Genomic DNA, 16,431 nt, shown 5'->3' with positions numbered 1-16,431 from the left:
CTGTAAACTGTTGTGATCACCTCAAAGCTCTTCAAATGTACTCTCCAAAAAGGAGACGAGAGGTATCAAATAATATACCTGTATACCGTACATGGAAAATACTAGAGGGCCGGGTTCCAAATTTACGTAGTAAAATAACATACTGGAGTGAACAATATGGACAGATGTGCAGAAAAGAGCCAATAAAGAACATAGTTTCTGTAGGTATATTCAAAGAACACTGCATAAACATCAGAGGTCAGGGTTTGTTTAACATCCTTTCACTGAGTATGAAGAAATATTGCCAAAGTGGAAGTTGATTTCAAGAGAGAACTGGATAGTTTTCATTTGAAGAAGTGGCAGACCAGCTGGGATGTAGTGGATACATGAGCCTGCAGGCCATTCAGTAACAGCCTGATGGACTAAGCTCTCACAAGTTGAGCCTGGTCCCTGGATGGGCTTGTGGAGTAGAACAACTCCCAGAATTCCATCAAGGTACAAGGATAAGCATGGTTTGAAGAACAGACAAGTGAGCTGGTTAATGCATCTCCCTCGTAAGATTGTGCAAACTAGTTGGCTGGACAACGGAAACAAACCTAATAAACCTTGAGCCGCCATGCAAGACAGTGGTTGATGTGAACCAGGGGCTCGGCACCTCTGGTTACCTGCTCATTTTATGAAATGATTATTTAGTTCTTCCTTTAAGGAGTTGTTGCGGATCTAGTATTCAAATAATTAGGTCCCATTAACCTAACCTATTTGTGTATTTCATTACAGCTCAAAATGTGAAACAATGAGGTTTTATTAGTATTCCATATATATACATGTTGTATTTATATTAATATATATCCCATTTCAGGAGAACATTGTTCTCAAGGTACAGTTAACAAATAAAAAGTTATATATTTATGGTATTTATAAAGATAACTTCAATTATCATCTAGAGGTCAGCATATGCCTACATTTTCGTGTTTACCCTCTTCGTGGAAGAGGTGTTTGCCCTCTTCGTGGAAGAGGTGTTTGCCCTCTTCGTGGAAGAGGTGTTTGCCCTCGTCGTGGAAGAGGTGTTTGCCCTCGTCGTGGAAGAGGTGTTTGCCCTCGTCGTGGAAGAGGTGTTTGCCCTCGTCGTGGAAGAGGTGTTTGCCCTCGTCGTGGAAGAGGTGTTTGCCCTCGTCGTGGAAGAGGTGTTTGCCCTCGTCGTGGAAGAGGTGTTTGCCCTCGTCGTGGAAGAGGTGTTTGCCCTCGTCGGGGAAGAGGTGTTTGCCCTCGTCGGGGAAGAGGTGTTTGCCCTCGTCGGGGAAGAGGTGTTTGCCCTCGTCGGGGAAGAGGTGTTTGCCCTCGTCGGGGAAGAGGTGTTTGCCCTCGTCGGGGAAGAGGTGTTTGCCCTCGTCGGGGAAGAGGTGTTTGCCCTCGTCGGGGAAGAGGTGTTTGCCCTCGTCGGGGAAGAGGTGTTTGCCCTCGTCGGGGAAGAGGTGGTTTGCCCTCGTCGGGGAAGAGGTGTTTGCCCTCGTCGGGGAAGAGGTGTTTGCCCTCGTCGGGGAAGAGGTGTTTGCCCTCGTCGGGGAAGAGGTGTTTGCCCTCGTCGGGGAAGAGGTGTTTGCCCTCGTCGGGGAAGAGGTGTTTGCCCTCGTCGGGGAAGAGGTGTTTGCCCTCGTCGGGGAAGAGGTGTTTGCCCTCGTCGGGGAAGAGGTGTTTGCCCTCGTCGGGGAAGAGGTGTTTGCCCTCGTCGGGGAAGAGGTGTTTGCCCTCGTCGGGGAAGAGGGGTTTGCCCTCGTCGGGGAAGAGGGGTTTGCCCTCGTCGGGGAAGAGGGGTTTGCCCTCGTCGGGGAAGAGGGGTTTGCCCTCGTCGGGGAAGAGGGGTTTGCCCTCGTCGGGGAAGAGGGGTTTGCCCTCGTCGGGGAAGAGGGGTTTGCCCTCGTCGGGGAAGAGGGGTTTGCCCTCGTCGGGGAAGAGGGGTTTGCCCTCGTCGGGGAAGAGGGGTTTGCCCTCTTCCATGCAGCATTATTTGAAGTGCATGACTTAAGAGAAGTCACTTAGGCCATACAGGCATTTGGAAGTTTTCCACCTTTCCTGCTGGTATTTGAATCTATTCCTAGACATTTTATGTCCTCACACAGATAATTATAATTTTGATAACATCTTATTGAGGGTTAATGGTTTAGATTTTCACTGGCAAGACTTTAGATTTCTTATTATAGGTAAAACATCTTCAGTGAAGCCTGTTATCTACTTGGTGTTTCTTTACATTGTTGTTAACTCCTTTTATATTTTAAACTAATTTTTTCAGAACTGATACATTTCACACACCTTCCTTTCTGAAAAGTCATTTCATTTAGTAATGGCCAAATTGCAGACATTGTGGAAGATTCTTAGTTTGGGGTGAAGGAAAATCATTAGAGTGATCTCTATAACTGAACAACAAAATTGCTTATTCTTTGTGCTGATTGTAGGGTTGTGATGAGATAAATTATTGGAATGTCTGTATGCAGATATGGTATGGAATTCTTTGGCAAGAGTGAGGAGGAATTGCAAATGAGTTTGATAATGTGTACAAGAAATAATGTGATGGTCATGTAGGAAAAAGTTTGTTAATGGAATCTTGTGAACTTTGTAGATCTGTTTAGTGGCAAGATGCGCTAATTTGAACTCTAGAATACAAATGGAGGAAGAGGTACTTAGTTTTAAATATTGTATTAGATAAAGTATTAGATAAAATTGGGAGAATGGAAGTATTAGATAAATTGGAAGAATGGATAAGTATTAGATAAAATTGGGAGAATGGAAGGTGAAATAGGAGTAATGAGTAGGAGAAAGATTATAGCATGCAGTATAATGAAGCATGTTAGTACTGTTGTTAAGAACCGAGTATACTCTTTATTTCTGATAAGTATATGAAACTTAGTAATAGTGATCAAAAAGACAAGCTGTGGAAATTAATTTGTAATTAAATTGGTTTTATTTTATAGTTGTCAGAAAAGCAATTACTTTAAGTATGTAGGATACTTACTGCTATACAGGGCATAATGGTGATGAGGAATGAGTGAAAAGGTTGGGGAATGAAATATGGCATGTCTTAATTAACACTATCGCTCGCTTTGGACACTGATCATGTCCACTTTTTTCCTCTAGAAAAAAAAGTCCACTACAAAAATATTTGTATAAAATTCATTTTTTATCCGATCGACCTCAGGATAGTTTCAAAATAAGCTCCTTTCGAGTGTGCACAATTTGATACCAAAATGAAAGATGAAACACTAATCTTTGTCAGAACACTTGAAAGATTATAAATACGTTTTGGTCAAAATTTTAAAATATCTGTTAAAATTCCAGTTATTGCTCTATTATTATGGGACTAGTTTTAAGATATGCTCATTTTTATTGCGAACAATTTGATACCAAAATGAAAGACGCAACACGAAAATTGATGTTATCAAACTGAACGAGTATACACATTAGGTTGCGGTGTCCCAATTAGTGCTCGTTTACGGGTAACTTTAGGCTTTCCTGCAGGGAGTCACGCTGGGCTTTTGGACATTATATATGAATATTCACCTGTAGGGAATTCTATTGTGAACACAATGATACCAAAACGAACGACGTAGCACGAAAATTAAGGTGAGAAAACTGAAACAAGTATACACATTTCAGTGTCGCTGCACGCTTGCCCGCACGCTCGCCCACACACCGAGGGCGTGACCTTAAAGTTGGTGGCGCGCATGCCGGGCGCGCGATAGTGTTAAGTGCATTGTATTTAGATGGTGTGGACATGTTTTGCATGGGTGAAAATTATTTAGCAAGGAAGGTGTACAAGGGTGAAATAAAAAAAGTTGTACAAGTGTGAAATAAAAATATAATGGCAGAGGCAGCTAACCAACTTAAAATGGATAAAACCATGTTCTTCCACTAGACAGCTTGAAAGAGTGAAAAGTTTGTAGTTATCATGCTTCTTGAATATATTTCTGCTGTGGCCAGCCCCAAATGAGGGGCTGGCCTCACAGCTGTGAGGGAGTAAGGTACCAGGGCTTAAATATAGAATATTAAATTTGTAAGAGATACTTTTTTAATTGAAAAAATTTAGTGTGTACTTTTTAACCATAATGAATCTTTCCGATAGGAGCAGGCGCTGCGACAAGTCCCGGTGTAGGAAAATCCCGAGTTCAGAAGAGTAATACTATGACTGCTAGAAATAGTGGCTCAGGAAGGCGCTCAACTTACTCCTATGATGCCAATAAGGCATCATCAACGGAAAAGACAAATATAACTAACGTTCCAGATTCTGCTAGGTATGTATATACTTAGGAAATTATTCAAGTTGTGTGTGTGGTGTGTCCCATTGTTTGAAATATAAAATTAAATTTCACTATGTTGGGCTGTATGCTTCCTTAGCCCTGTTTACAGTTGATAATTATTCGGTAGTGTTTTCAGAGGCAAAATTCTCATTGTACTCAATGTAGGAAGTCTATTAAATGTGATTTTTAAATGGGACCCACTAGAAGATTCTCTTGGCATTGGAATGTTATTGTCCTGGTCTTTAGTGGGGATGTTCAGTTTACACAGCACCATTGTCTGCCCTACTCAAGCTTAAGATTGTAATTTGTTTTGCTATGCAAGGCTGCTGTCAGTTGTGAAATTCTGTATGGTGTGCTGTAGAATATTGACGACAGAGCTTCTGTAAAGCCCATCTCCCTGTTTCATCAGTGATTAGATATGCTTTAAATCCTGATACCATAAAAAATGGTGCATGTATTCTGGCGTCCTGGTTAATGCCAAAATGCTTGCTTCAGTATTCAGTGTAAGGGGGAAGTAATCCATGCAATAATTGTCTTTATTGAAAAAAGTTGGCAGCAAAGTTTGTGAAATCTCCCTGTGAAATATGGAAGAAAATGGATAATTGACAGGACTAAGGTGATCCTGAGAAGACAGTGAATAGAAAGTTTGTATAATATGATTGTTTCAGTGTTTTTGTTTAGAGTATTGCCTAATATCAGTGACTCCTAAATAGAACATTCATTTTTATTTTCTGGGGAGACAGAAATTTTCACAGGTGACAGCATTTCATAAAATTAATTTTGCAAGTAAAATTTTCTGGGGCTTTTTTTTGTTTTGCTTTTTTTTTATATTCAATCCTCACTTTTGACCAGGTTTTGGGCTCACCACTGAATTTTCCTGCAATTTAAGTCAAATAATATAGGCACTTCACATTTTGATCTTCATTTTTTTCCTTGTGTGTATTGATATGCATTTAGATACATTTTTCAATGAATATATATTTAAATGGCATATCATATTACTCACTGCTTCTTTAGATGCCACAATCACTGTACAATATATATTCTTAATTTTTTCCTCTTCAGAATTTGAGCCAATTTCTTGGGTTCTTAATTTTTTTAGAGAAATCCTTACTCTATTAACCCCTTCATGTAGCTGATAATTTGTGTATTATTTTCATGAAAAAGCATTCGTCAATTATTCCTTATGCCTTTAGGGGCTCACAGGGAGAGAGTAACGTGTGTAATGAAGCCATTGTCCACACGGTTCAGGAGTGAGTACAGTTTGTGAACCCCCCTCCCTTAGAATACAGGTTCATCATTTCTAAGTAAACCTCAGTAACTGCCTCTTCGCTTAACATGTATGTGTGCTAATTTTAATGTAACTGTCATACTTCTGAAGACTAGACATGTTTGATGAATCGGTATTCTTTTTTATGGAGGATGCATTTAATGAGGTTAAGCTAAGTATGTTTCCAGTCATCCATTTTGAGTCTGGTTGAACACTTTGCTTGTTCATTTTCCTTCTCTGCTTAATAGGAAAATGGATATAATGGAAATTTGAGGCAAGGCCCAAAAATGTTGACTAGTTACATAAATAGAAACTGGCCAATCAAGGTGGTAGAGGAGGCTTGAGATCTCCTCTCAGTTGTGTTTGTTTGGGAGCTACTAATGTGTTCCCCCTTACAACATTATCAAATTGCTCCAGTACAGTTGTCCAATATGAAGAAAAATTTCTCTAACATCTTTATAGCAAACCTGCATTTATCGGCCCCCCCCTAACCCAACCTGATGTTAAGATAGTGTTATTTGCCACTGCTATACCTTGATGCCCGAAACTTGCTACAGTGTTAACTCAAAGTCAGCGGCACTTGTACTCTTACACGGACTTAGTCTATATGTGGGTTTCTTTAGGGCCATAGGCCCTTATATTTTGTATTTACAATGAAAAGTAATTCCTTATACCTAAATAAAAGCAATGCTCATCATTTAAGTCAGAATAATTCCCTCCATATTTTTTTCATAATTTTGATGTAATAGCTTTTAAGTTACTTTTTGCAACTTGGTTTAGGGGGCCCTAATGGAGAATTACATGAGACGTCCGTGAAGGCGTATTTGTCCCTGTAGGTGCATGATGCCTTACTTGCTCAGCCACTGGTCAAGGAGGGACAAGTACTGCTTAGTACCTCCTTTCATATCCCCTCTGGAGTCATGCTGAAAGTTGTTTTTCTAGAGTACTAGAGAGTGAATATTAACATCAATTTTTGTCTTTGGGGATTTGTGCCTCGCCACTCATAATTATATAAATTTGCATATAAGAATAGACTCGCTACTGTGATGGAGCTTAAAAAATACTGCTCTAGAAATTATTCAAAATGGATTCTGACATGGCAGGAGGCCCAATAGCTCTGCAGTAGATGATGGTGAAGTTTGTTACTGACCAACAACAGAGAGATCTGACCCCTGTGTGTTGTCTGTCTGTCTGTCAGTGTCCACATTCCCGTTAGGCGCTCGTTCTTTCCCGCGAGACTCGCCTGCAAAACACTGAGTGGTTTTATCCGAGGGTGAGTAAGCGCTTGTGTCATCCCAGGATACAGTGTCAAGATGGCACCATTCAGTTTATAACCCATAGGGCTGTGCTTCATTGTTTTAATTTTTATGCATATTTTGCAGTAGTTTCATATTAGAAAATTAATGAAGGTTGACAATAGTAACTGAAATTGAATGGTGCAGTACAAGCTCTTCATATGTTTTACTACAGTGGCTGCCTTTCCTTCCCTGCTGATAACTGATCCCGATTGTTCATTTAGTCAAATCGACTAAAAATTGTATGTTTGTTGAATGGCTATTCTTATATTTGATCTCCCCACTTTTAGGTTTCTGCCTTCATGTAAACCATAGCTCGTGTATTGTCATTCTGTGTCTTAATACTCGTGCACTGATTGTACTATGTACAGCAAAGATTAATAATACTGCCCAAGACATACCTTGCCAACACCTAGCGCCACCCACCCTCTGATAAACAACAAAAATTCAGCTTGTGGTTTGCTCATCTACAGTCTTGATTAAACTAGCATTAATTAAAGAATTTTTGTATAAAAAATATTTGCACGTTGCAAACCAAAGCCTTGAATTTGAAGACAGCACATATATACTATACACAAATGGATTGAAATGTACTACCTTGAGACAGGCTAGCCAATAGTAACGGTCTACGACACTTGGCAGCACACAGGCTGTCATAATTCCTGTGTTGGTACAGCTAAAGTGAGTGCTAAAGTGGCTTGGTGTAGCAGATTGCTACTACTGCTATTGCTATGGCTGCTTGTAGTGCTTCTGCTGCTTGTAACAAACTTCAAATCCCTTCCCATGCACTTATTTGTGTCTGACTTCCTGGGTCTGATCACCCAAGTCTTTGGATTTCCCGTGCATGACTTACTCGGTCACGAGCACCTTCTTCTAGTGGAGCCCTTATTTGTATACTTCAAGTTTTCTCAGGGATATTTTGTACTGCTACCTGCAAGGCTTATTTCTAAGGGACTTCATTGATGTAGCTGAAAAAACAGCTTCTTTGTTTCATGCTTCTTAGCATTGCTATTCTAAGGGAGGTAACAGCCAATGGCTTCTCATATGTTAGAGGCTCAGAAGGGGGTGAGTGACGGCCTGAGTGTTTGTGTCTGTGTGTGTGGCCTGTCATAACTCTGGTTGTCTTGTGACTACAGTGGTGTGGCTGCGGTACCACTCCTCCCTGGGGCCCCTCCCTCCAGTGTGGTGGGGGCCCCGGTGGACAGCCTGTCCCATGGCCACCCCTCGGCAGCCACTAACTCTCGACCTGCAAAAGGTCATTTCAAGTCAGCGTCCATTTCTGCGGGCACGGGTGCTGGTCCAGGTCGAGTGGATCTCTCGCCTCTAGACCACCCCCTAGATCCTTTACGGTCAAGGTAGTATGTCTCTGTGTGGGCGCACACATCTTGTTGCTTTCTGCTTGCTCCCTCACCTTATATCTTCTGCTCCTGCACACTAATTTTCTGTTGTCTGTCTATCCTCCTCCTTGTGAATTTGTGAAATGCATGACTGCTTGTATATAGCAAATATAGCCTAAGCAACACACACATTATACACTTTGGTTGGTTCACACCTACCAAAATAAAGTATTGCTAAAGGGTGGTGTGACAAACCTAACACTTATATTTTTGCATGATCTTGGTAGATATGTTGCCTCCAGACCCAGTGAGGACCACAAATGAATGCTTAGGTAGTGTGCACTGTAACTTATAACTGTTACTAATGTAATGACTAATAGTTACGTGAATAATCTTTCAGATAATTTTGACGCTTTAAAATTGTTATAGAAACTTAACAGTGTGTGATATAAATCACTTCTTACAAATTGTGCTAGTACTGTAATAGATAATATTCTTGCTCTAGCAAGTGTTCAGGCTCTTGCATTAATTTTTTTTAAATAACAAGATGCGAGCCAAAACTGCTCAAAACCATTGGCAGTGCTTATGCATGGCACCTCACTCAGAATGTTACCCTTACTGCCTTCCAGCTCGTCGAACAAAACGCCTGTATCTCCTGTATCAACCAATCGCAATCCCTTCCCCCGAAACCACACCAGTCGATCAACGTTCCACAGTGGACAGAACCGACGAAATAACAACACATATGGAGGAGTAGGTGCCCCGCTCACCACGCAGGATACCAGTGCCCTCTCTTCCACCAGTAGGACCAGTTTCTTCTCTAAATTATCATCTAAATTTTCCAAACGGTAAGCTTTAATAGTGAAGGAAAAATATTTTTTCTCTTGTAAGTTTATATTTAAATGTTTTATTGTCTAGGGTTCACTAAGTATAGCAAAGTAATTCAATAACTGTGTAAATGTTATTAAAGGAAGATAATTATTACATATTCTAAATACTTTGTATTAGAATGTTAATTTTATTATACACTTTTGGATCTAAATTTATTGCAAAAATTAAGGAAACATTTTAATAAGCTAAAGATATTAAATGTAAATTTGACTATCTTTATTGGATTGCTTAATTTGCTCTAGAAGATGGCTGAAATAAACCAACTCACTGCATGCTGCAGATTGTTAGTGCTACAATACATGTATATAGTTGCAGCAGGACACGCCTCTCTGCTTCTACTATAGTCCTATAATCATAAAATAATTACATGCCTTAACATTGATTTTTGTTATAATAAATTTTTTCCTAAATTTTTTTCTGATTAGCATGATTTTGATATGAGATTGGCAACAATTGCAAGATGAGTGTTTTCACTATATGGCTCTAATATTCTCATGCCAATAGGCAATGTAATTATCATTACCCAGCTGGGGCTTCAGTCAGTTATACAGCCTTCACTTTTCTGTTTTAAATTTTTATTTGAGAAGTTTTATTATTGCATTTTTACCATTAGCAGTTGTGCATGTGTGTTTGATTTTTTATTTGTTTTAAATTTCAGCCCCCTGGAAACACCACCTAGGCAAGCAGCTAGGTACGTTGGGTATGTTGTGTAGCTCCTCTGTAGCCTAGTATTCTAATCATACTTTCATAGTGTTTCTAACTATTTACTTACAACTTTCTGAATAGCAGGTCATCTGTATCCTAAAAAGCAACACAATTACTATAGTTTTCTCTTTTATACAAATTATTTCTTTGAACTTGTTTCTTTATTAGGTAATGAATGACATAAGAAAACCAGTTGGGATTTAGCAGTGCTTATTTATTAGGGTCTGTGTGAGTGATATCTTAGAGAAATGATACCTTTATTCTATGTGATGAATCTCTTAATACTGTACTGTACTCTGTATGAATCCTTTGATATTAACTCAACATGTAACTATCGTCAATATTATTTCATTTGTTGTAGGATGGGGGGAGGATAAGGCTTATAACTTGGTATTACAGATAATTATGCAAAAAGTAAGATAAATGCAAAGAAAAATAAACAAATTAAAAGGAAACCTCAATTCAACGAACCTTGATTCGACAAACCTCCAAATAGAACGTACGTGAAAAAATAAAATGCACAAAAGTGCCAAAGAAATATTAGTGTTCTTTTGCAAACAGTTGGAACAAGTGAGGTGATGGTGGAGACCAAAACCGTCGGTAGTTTCAAAGCGTTATACTGTACGACAAAGAGTACTGGGAAGACAGGACACCACACGCATAGCTCTCAACCTGTAATTACACTTTACATCCTGGATTTACTTACCCAATTCCATGAACTCTTATTCACTGAAGTGGTGGATGTGTGGATTTGCTTAGGATGTTGAGACAAGAGTTCTCACACTGGTGGGAAAGTTGGCCATCATGTCATAGGTTATCATTAAAGATTCCCTTAGGGAAATCGGTCCATAGTGTGTGGAAATCATTACGATAAGAATGGTAACTATTAACCCTTAAGTTGCGCAACACATCATATGATGGGTTGAGTGACTTGCTGTAAATTGCGCATCCCATCATATGATGTATTGGAGTACTACGCAAGATTTAAACGGCCCGCGAATACACAGGGTTCACCTCACCTTCATCAGGGCTCCTGTAAACAGACGCCATTTAAAAAAAAAATCGTGGGCGAAATTCCCGGGTGTGAGGGCCTCAGTATTGAGCGAGTCACCAAGCCTGACGCACACAGCATGAACTCACATCACTGCTGTTCAGCTTGTGACCACAGCATCGCCTAAAAATGCCATAATATACATGTTCATGCTATTATTTAGTGATGATATTATTACAGAAGACCCCTGACTGTGATAAAAATGACCAGAATTCTGATAATAGCAGGATTGTTGTGATAATTAGCGTTATAGTGGGAGGAGTAATCTTGGTGGGGAAGGAGGTAGCATTGTCTGCTGACTCTGTGTGACCCCCTTTTACTGTCTGGACTCACTATAGCAGCTTAGTTGTTCGCTATGGTAAACAAAACATGCAGATACTTATATATAACGTCTGTATATAAAAGCAAAAACAGTATGGTGGGAGGAGAATGGTGGCGAGTCAGGTGAGGTGAGGGAGAGAGGGAGTGAGTGGCAGCCAATGGGGGGGCTGCCACTCAGCATACCAACTTAGTGGTTCGTTATGGTGAACATGAATGTAGATACTTATATATAACGTGTATATACAGTGTAATAACAGTAAAAGGAGTGTGGGGGAGAAGCCATTTTGGTGATGGGTGTGGCAACATCTGCATGATTTGTCATGTTGGCAGGGGTGGCCACTATGCTCTTTGGGCATTATACCGGCTTAGTTGAACAGTTATGGTTAACAAAACATGTAGATACTTATATATATAATGTCTGTATATAGGGTAATAACACCACAAACAGTATTGTTGGGGGTGATATTTTAGTGCGTCTGACCTTGAATGTGTGAGAGAAGCAGCTGCCACCTGACTGTGTTTAACGACATCTCTTAGTGCCTGAACTAACTATATCAACTTAGTTATACAGTTGTGGTGAACAAAACATGTAGATACTTATATATAATGTCCGTTTATAGTGAATAAAAGCAAAAACAGTATTGTGGGAGGGGAATGTGGGCATGTCTGGTGAGTTGAGGAAGGAAGGAAGTAACAGCCAGTGGCGGGCTGCCATTGGCTGCCACTGCCATTGCCACTGCCACTCAGCATGCCAACTTAATGGTTCGTTATGGTGAACACAAATGTAGCTACTTACATATAACGTCTGAATATAGTGAATAAAAGCAAAAACAGTATGGTGGGAGGAGAATGTGGGCGAGTGAGGTGTAGAGGGAATGAGTGGCAGCGAGTGGCTGGCTGGTGTGTGGCGGTCACTCCTCGTTGCTTTTTGACTCATAATACCAACTTAGTTGTTAGTTATGGTGAACAAAACATGCAGATACTTGTATATAACCTGTGTATATAGTGTAATAACCGACAAAGTATTTGTTCACTGTTTGATGAACATAATAATTGAATCAACAATATGTACACCATATTTTTGAGTACAGCGATGATTCACTCATTTTATTATATAAATATATCACACTACACACATTGAATAATATTACAGCAAAAAAACTACAAAAAATAAATTCATTGAATTAGATTCAATTAGATTCATTGAAATAATTAGGTAATTATCTCTTTGGCCACTCCTGCCTGACAGCTGGGAGCAACAGACCGTCTGGGACGCACGCTGAGTCAGCGCCTGTTTTTTGCCAGACTTCCCCGCCCTATAGCGAGCAATATATGCCACTTACAATTTTTTTATTATTTTTCCCATGATCAGAGAACACAAATTAACAGGTTCAGAAGATTTTTTTTATTTTTTTGGGTATGTGCCTGTGGGTGACAAATGCCCTAAGCAACACAAGGGTTAATATGGCTCCAGTCACATTTTTAATGATTTTTGTAGATGGATACAACATTAAAAGAAATTGTTAGGGGTCTTGGAAAAGACATCGAGCACATTTAAAATCAAATTATATGGTTTGTTTTCGAGAGATCCCTGTTTTCATTCACAATTATGGGCCTCCTGGAGGCATCTCCACTTGCAACGAATTGGGGTTAGTCCCATATAGTTCGTTGAATCACGGGTGCACTGTATCTTGTGTTGCGAGATATAGCAGGAAGCTGGGTGGCAGGGTCATTGTTTCATTTGATGTCAAATCTGAGAGTTGCTGACAGTGGTGATGAGGGAGACCCTCCTATGCTAGTCTATCAGTGGTTAACTATCAATGACCACAGGGAAGTGAGAGCTAGCTCTTTATGCCCCCATCTTGCCTTTTATACCAAGCATACACATTGTCTCAACTGATTTTTTTATTTGTCCTGTCTCTTTTTAATTTAAATAGGCTTTCTTTATACACTTTTACTCCCTTCAAGATCTTTTATCAAGGTGTCATATCTCTTGTTCTTTGTCCTCTAAGGATGTGAAGGCTGTGCTCTCTGAATCTATCCTCTTAGCTGAGGCCCCTCATTTCTGGTAAAATTCAGATGCAAATCTGTAAACTCCAGCAGCGCGCTGGCAGGGTTCTCCAGCAGCGCGCTGGCAAAACACTACATAGGCTTACAACAAGCTTTAACAGACGGCCAGTACCTCAGTCTCTCAACTCAATCTGGCCCTCCCGGGGTATGTTGGTCCAATAAACAATACTTCGCTCAGTATCTACAAATAACTCGCTATCTCCACCGACTTGGCCACTTGTTCCCGCAGGAACACATCTTGAGTTTAGGACTGCCCTGGGTGAACTAAGATATTCTCCATCAATTCCAAGGACAGTGTGATTAGCAAGACAGAAACTATACCGGGTTCAATTACAATCACAACCTTCCACCGGGGGAACAGAAAATTGTCGTCGTCACGACACCTCCCTTAACAACAGATAGTGTCAATATCTTCACACCCTTTGTTTCCTGTCTGTCAGGTATCCACTAACCCAGTCCAGTGCTTTTCCTGTTATCCCCATTTGTCTCCCCATCTTGTGTATTAGTCTTTTGTGAGGAACTGTCAAAAGCATTTTGGCAGTATAGGAAGATGCATCTTACCAAGACTACATCTTTTTTTTTTTCTTCTTCTTATTTTGGTGACCCTGCCAGAGAGTTCAATCAAGCCATTGTTTTCCCTCTAATCCTCTTATTATAAAATTTATGCCCCCCCCCCCCCCAAAAAAAAAAAAAAATCTACAATCGTTTTTCTGATGACTTTTTCTAGAATACACACACAAATCACAATAGCGGGATATATCAAACGAACAAATCCACAGGAGCCGTGATGAAGGTTCGAACCCTCATCACGACCTTTGTGGATTTGTTCTTTTTCTAGAATCTTGCATATGATGCGTGCTAATGACACACACATATAATAATATGCGAGTGCTTCATGTTTGTCCCTTCTTTCGCAGAGGGTAAAATCACATCGTAAACTTCATGTTTTAACATTTGGACAGCGGCTTTGGAGAAATGATCATACCTGCCTATTTCTCCAATCTTCTAATTTTGGCATATTTAACCCTTAGACCACGCAATGCATATATAGCTGATATGAGTAACTTTGCCAATACCACGCAATACATCAATAGCTAATTCAGTGTCTAGTGCTAGATTTTAAACGCCCCGTTTTGGATAGGGGCAGCTATAGTCCAGCCACGATCGATAGTTAAGATGCCACCTAGAAAACTAATCGTGGGCAACATTTCCAGGTGTGAGAGCCTCAGTACTGAACGAGCCACCAAAGCTGGCACACACAGCATGAACTCACAGCATTGCCTAAAAAGTCAAAATATATATGTACATGCTATTATTTAGCGATGATAGTATTACAGAAGACTCTTGACTGTGATAAAACTGACCAGGATTCTGATAATAGCAGGATTGTGGTGATATTTAGCGCTGTGCTCCATGGTGGGAGGAGTAATGCCGAGGGAAGGAGGTGGCATCGTCTTCTGTCTGTAAGTGGGCCACCTTTTATTGACTGGACTTACCATACCAGCTTAGTGGTTTGCTGTGGTGAACACAAATGTAGATACAGTACTTAAATATAATGTGTGTATAGAGTGTAATAACAGCAATAGGAGTGTGTTGGGAGCTGCAATTTTGGTGAGGGAGGTGTGTCGTCTGCATGACATGTCATGTTGTTTACTGGTGGCCACTATGGTTTTTGGACACCATACCTTCTTATTTGTACAGGTATGGTGATTAAAACATGTAAATACTTGTATATAATGTGTGTGTGTATAGTGTAATAACACTACAAACAGTATTGTTGGAGGAGAAACATTAGTGCATCTGGCCTTGAAGCAGTGATGGCAGCAGCCACCAGCTGTGTGTGTAGCTATGTCTCTTATTACCTGAACTCACCATACTAGCTTAGATGTACAGTTATGGTGAACAAAACATGTAGAAACTTGTATATAACATCTGTGTATAGTGAATAAAAGCAAAAACGGTATGGTGGGAGGAGTATGTTGGCGAGTGAGGGAGTGGTGGTGAGTGGCTGGCTGGCTGGTGTGTGCTGGCCACTCTTTGTTGTTGTTTTTACTCTCAATACCAACTTAGTGGTTTGTTATGGTGAACAAAACATGCAGATACTTATATATAAAACATGTGTACATAGTGTAATAACGGCAAAACTATTTGTTTATTGTTTTATGAACGTCGTAATTGAATCACTAATATGCACACCATAATTTTGAGTACAGCTATGGTTCACACATTTTATTATATAAATATATCACTACACACTATTGAATAATATTACTGAAAAAAACAAAGAAAAAATCAGACATTCTTGAGGTTATCTCGAGATGATTTCGGCTTTTAGTGTCCCCGCGGCCCGGTCCTCGACCTTGCCTCCACCCCCAGGAAGCAGCCCGTGACAGCTGACTAACTCCCAGGTACCTATTTACAGCTAGGTAACAGGGTGAAAGAAACTCTGCCCATTGTTTCTCGCCGGCATCTGGGATTGAACCCAGGTCCACAGGATCACAAGTCCAGTGTGCTGTCCGCTCGGCCGACTGGCTCCCCTTTTTTTTTTTTTTTTTTTTTTTTTTTTTTTTTTTTATATACAAGAGTTGTTACATTCTTGTACAGCCACTAGTACGCGTAGCGTTTCGGGCAAGTCCTTAATCCTATGGTCCCTGGAATACGATCCCCTGCCGCGAAGAATCGTTTTTTCATCCAAGTACACATTTTACTGTTGCGTTAAACAGAGGCTACAGTTAAGGAATTGCGCCCAGTAAATCCTCCCCGGCCAGGATACGAACCCATGACATAGCGCTCGCGGAACGCCAGGCGAGTGTCTTACCCCTACACCACGGAGACTGCTTAAATGTAGATACATGTAGATACTCCCCTTATTTACTTAGTTTCTATGATAGAGGCACAGAGATTTTACAGGAAAGATAGTTGGGTTGACTGCATCTGGACCTACAAAAAGGCTTTTGACAGCATTCCACATCCTCGACAGAGGTTGTTCTGGAAACTGGAACATACTGGTGGAGTGAAAGGGTGGCTTCTAACATGGATGAAAAATTTTGACAGAAATATGAGGGCAGTAAACACTTTTATAAGACGAAAGAATTTTTTTTTTTCTCGCCTGAGAGTATTGAAGGCAAAAAAGACCCTTAGCGGTTTAAGGGTTAATGCCTCTAACCTCTCCTCATAGCTCTTGTCTTTCAGTTCCAGAAGCCATTTCATTGCATGTCTTTTT

General features: G+C 40.3%; 1 protein-coding gene across 39 annotated transcripts in view; it reads left to right on the top strand.

Annotated features, from left to right (window-relative positions):
- The window catches only part of LOC123758126 (MAP/microtubule affinity-regulating kinase 3), a 286,973-nt gene that overhangs the window by 235,750 nt on the left and 34,792 nt on the right, over positions 1-16,431 (top strand). For 20 of the 39 annotated variants that reach the window (XR_006772863.2, XR_011229396.1, XR_006772865.2 and 17 more), the window contains 4 exons: positions 4,094-4,262; positions 7,970-8,188; positions 8,800-9,018; positions 9,720-9,761. Coding sequence is in view for 35 of the 39 variants with exons in the window: in XM_045742310.2 (XP_045598266.1) it covers positions 4,094-4,262; positions 7,970-8,188; positions 8,800-9,018; positions 9,720-9,761 (649 nt within the window). In the remaining 4 variants the exon portion in view is untranslated. Of the gene's footprint in view, positions 1-4,093; positions 4,263-5,464; positions 5,522-7,969; positions 8,189-8,799; positions 9,019-9,719; positions 9,762-16,431 lie in introns of all 39 variants that reach the window. The other 19 variants (XM_069329602.1, XM_069329603.1, XM_069329612.1 and 16 more) reach the window with 5 other exon arrangements.

This window comes from Procambarus clarkii, chromosome 22 (genome assembly GCF_040958095.1).
Source record: "Procambarus clarkii isolate CNS0578487 chromosome 22, FALCON_Pclarkii_2.0, whole genome shotgun sequence".
NCBI classification, from domain to species: Eukaryota; Metazoa; Arthropoda; class Malacostraca; order Decapoda; family Cambaridae; genus Procambarus; species Procambarus clarkii.
Note: the sequence above shows the minus strand (reverse complement) of the source record. Positions and strands in the feature narration are given on the sequence as shown.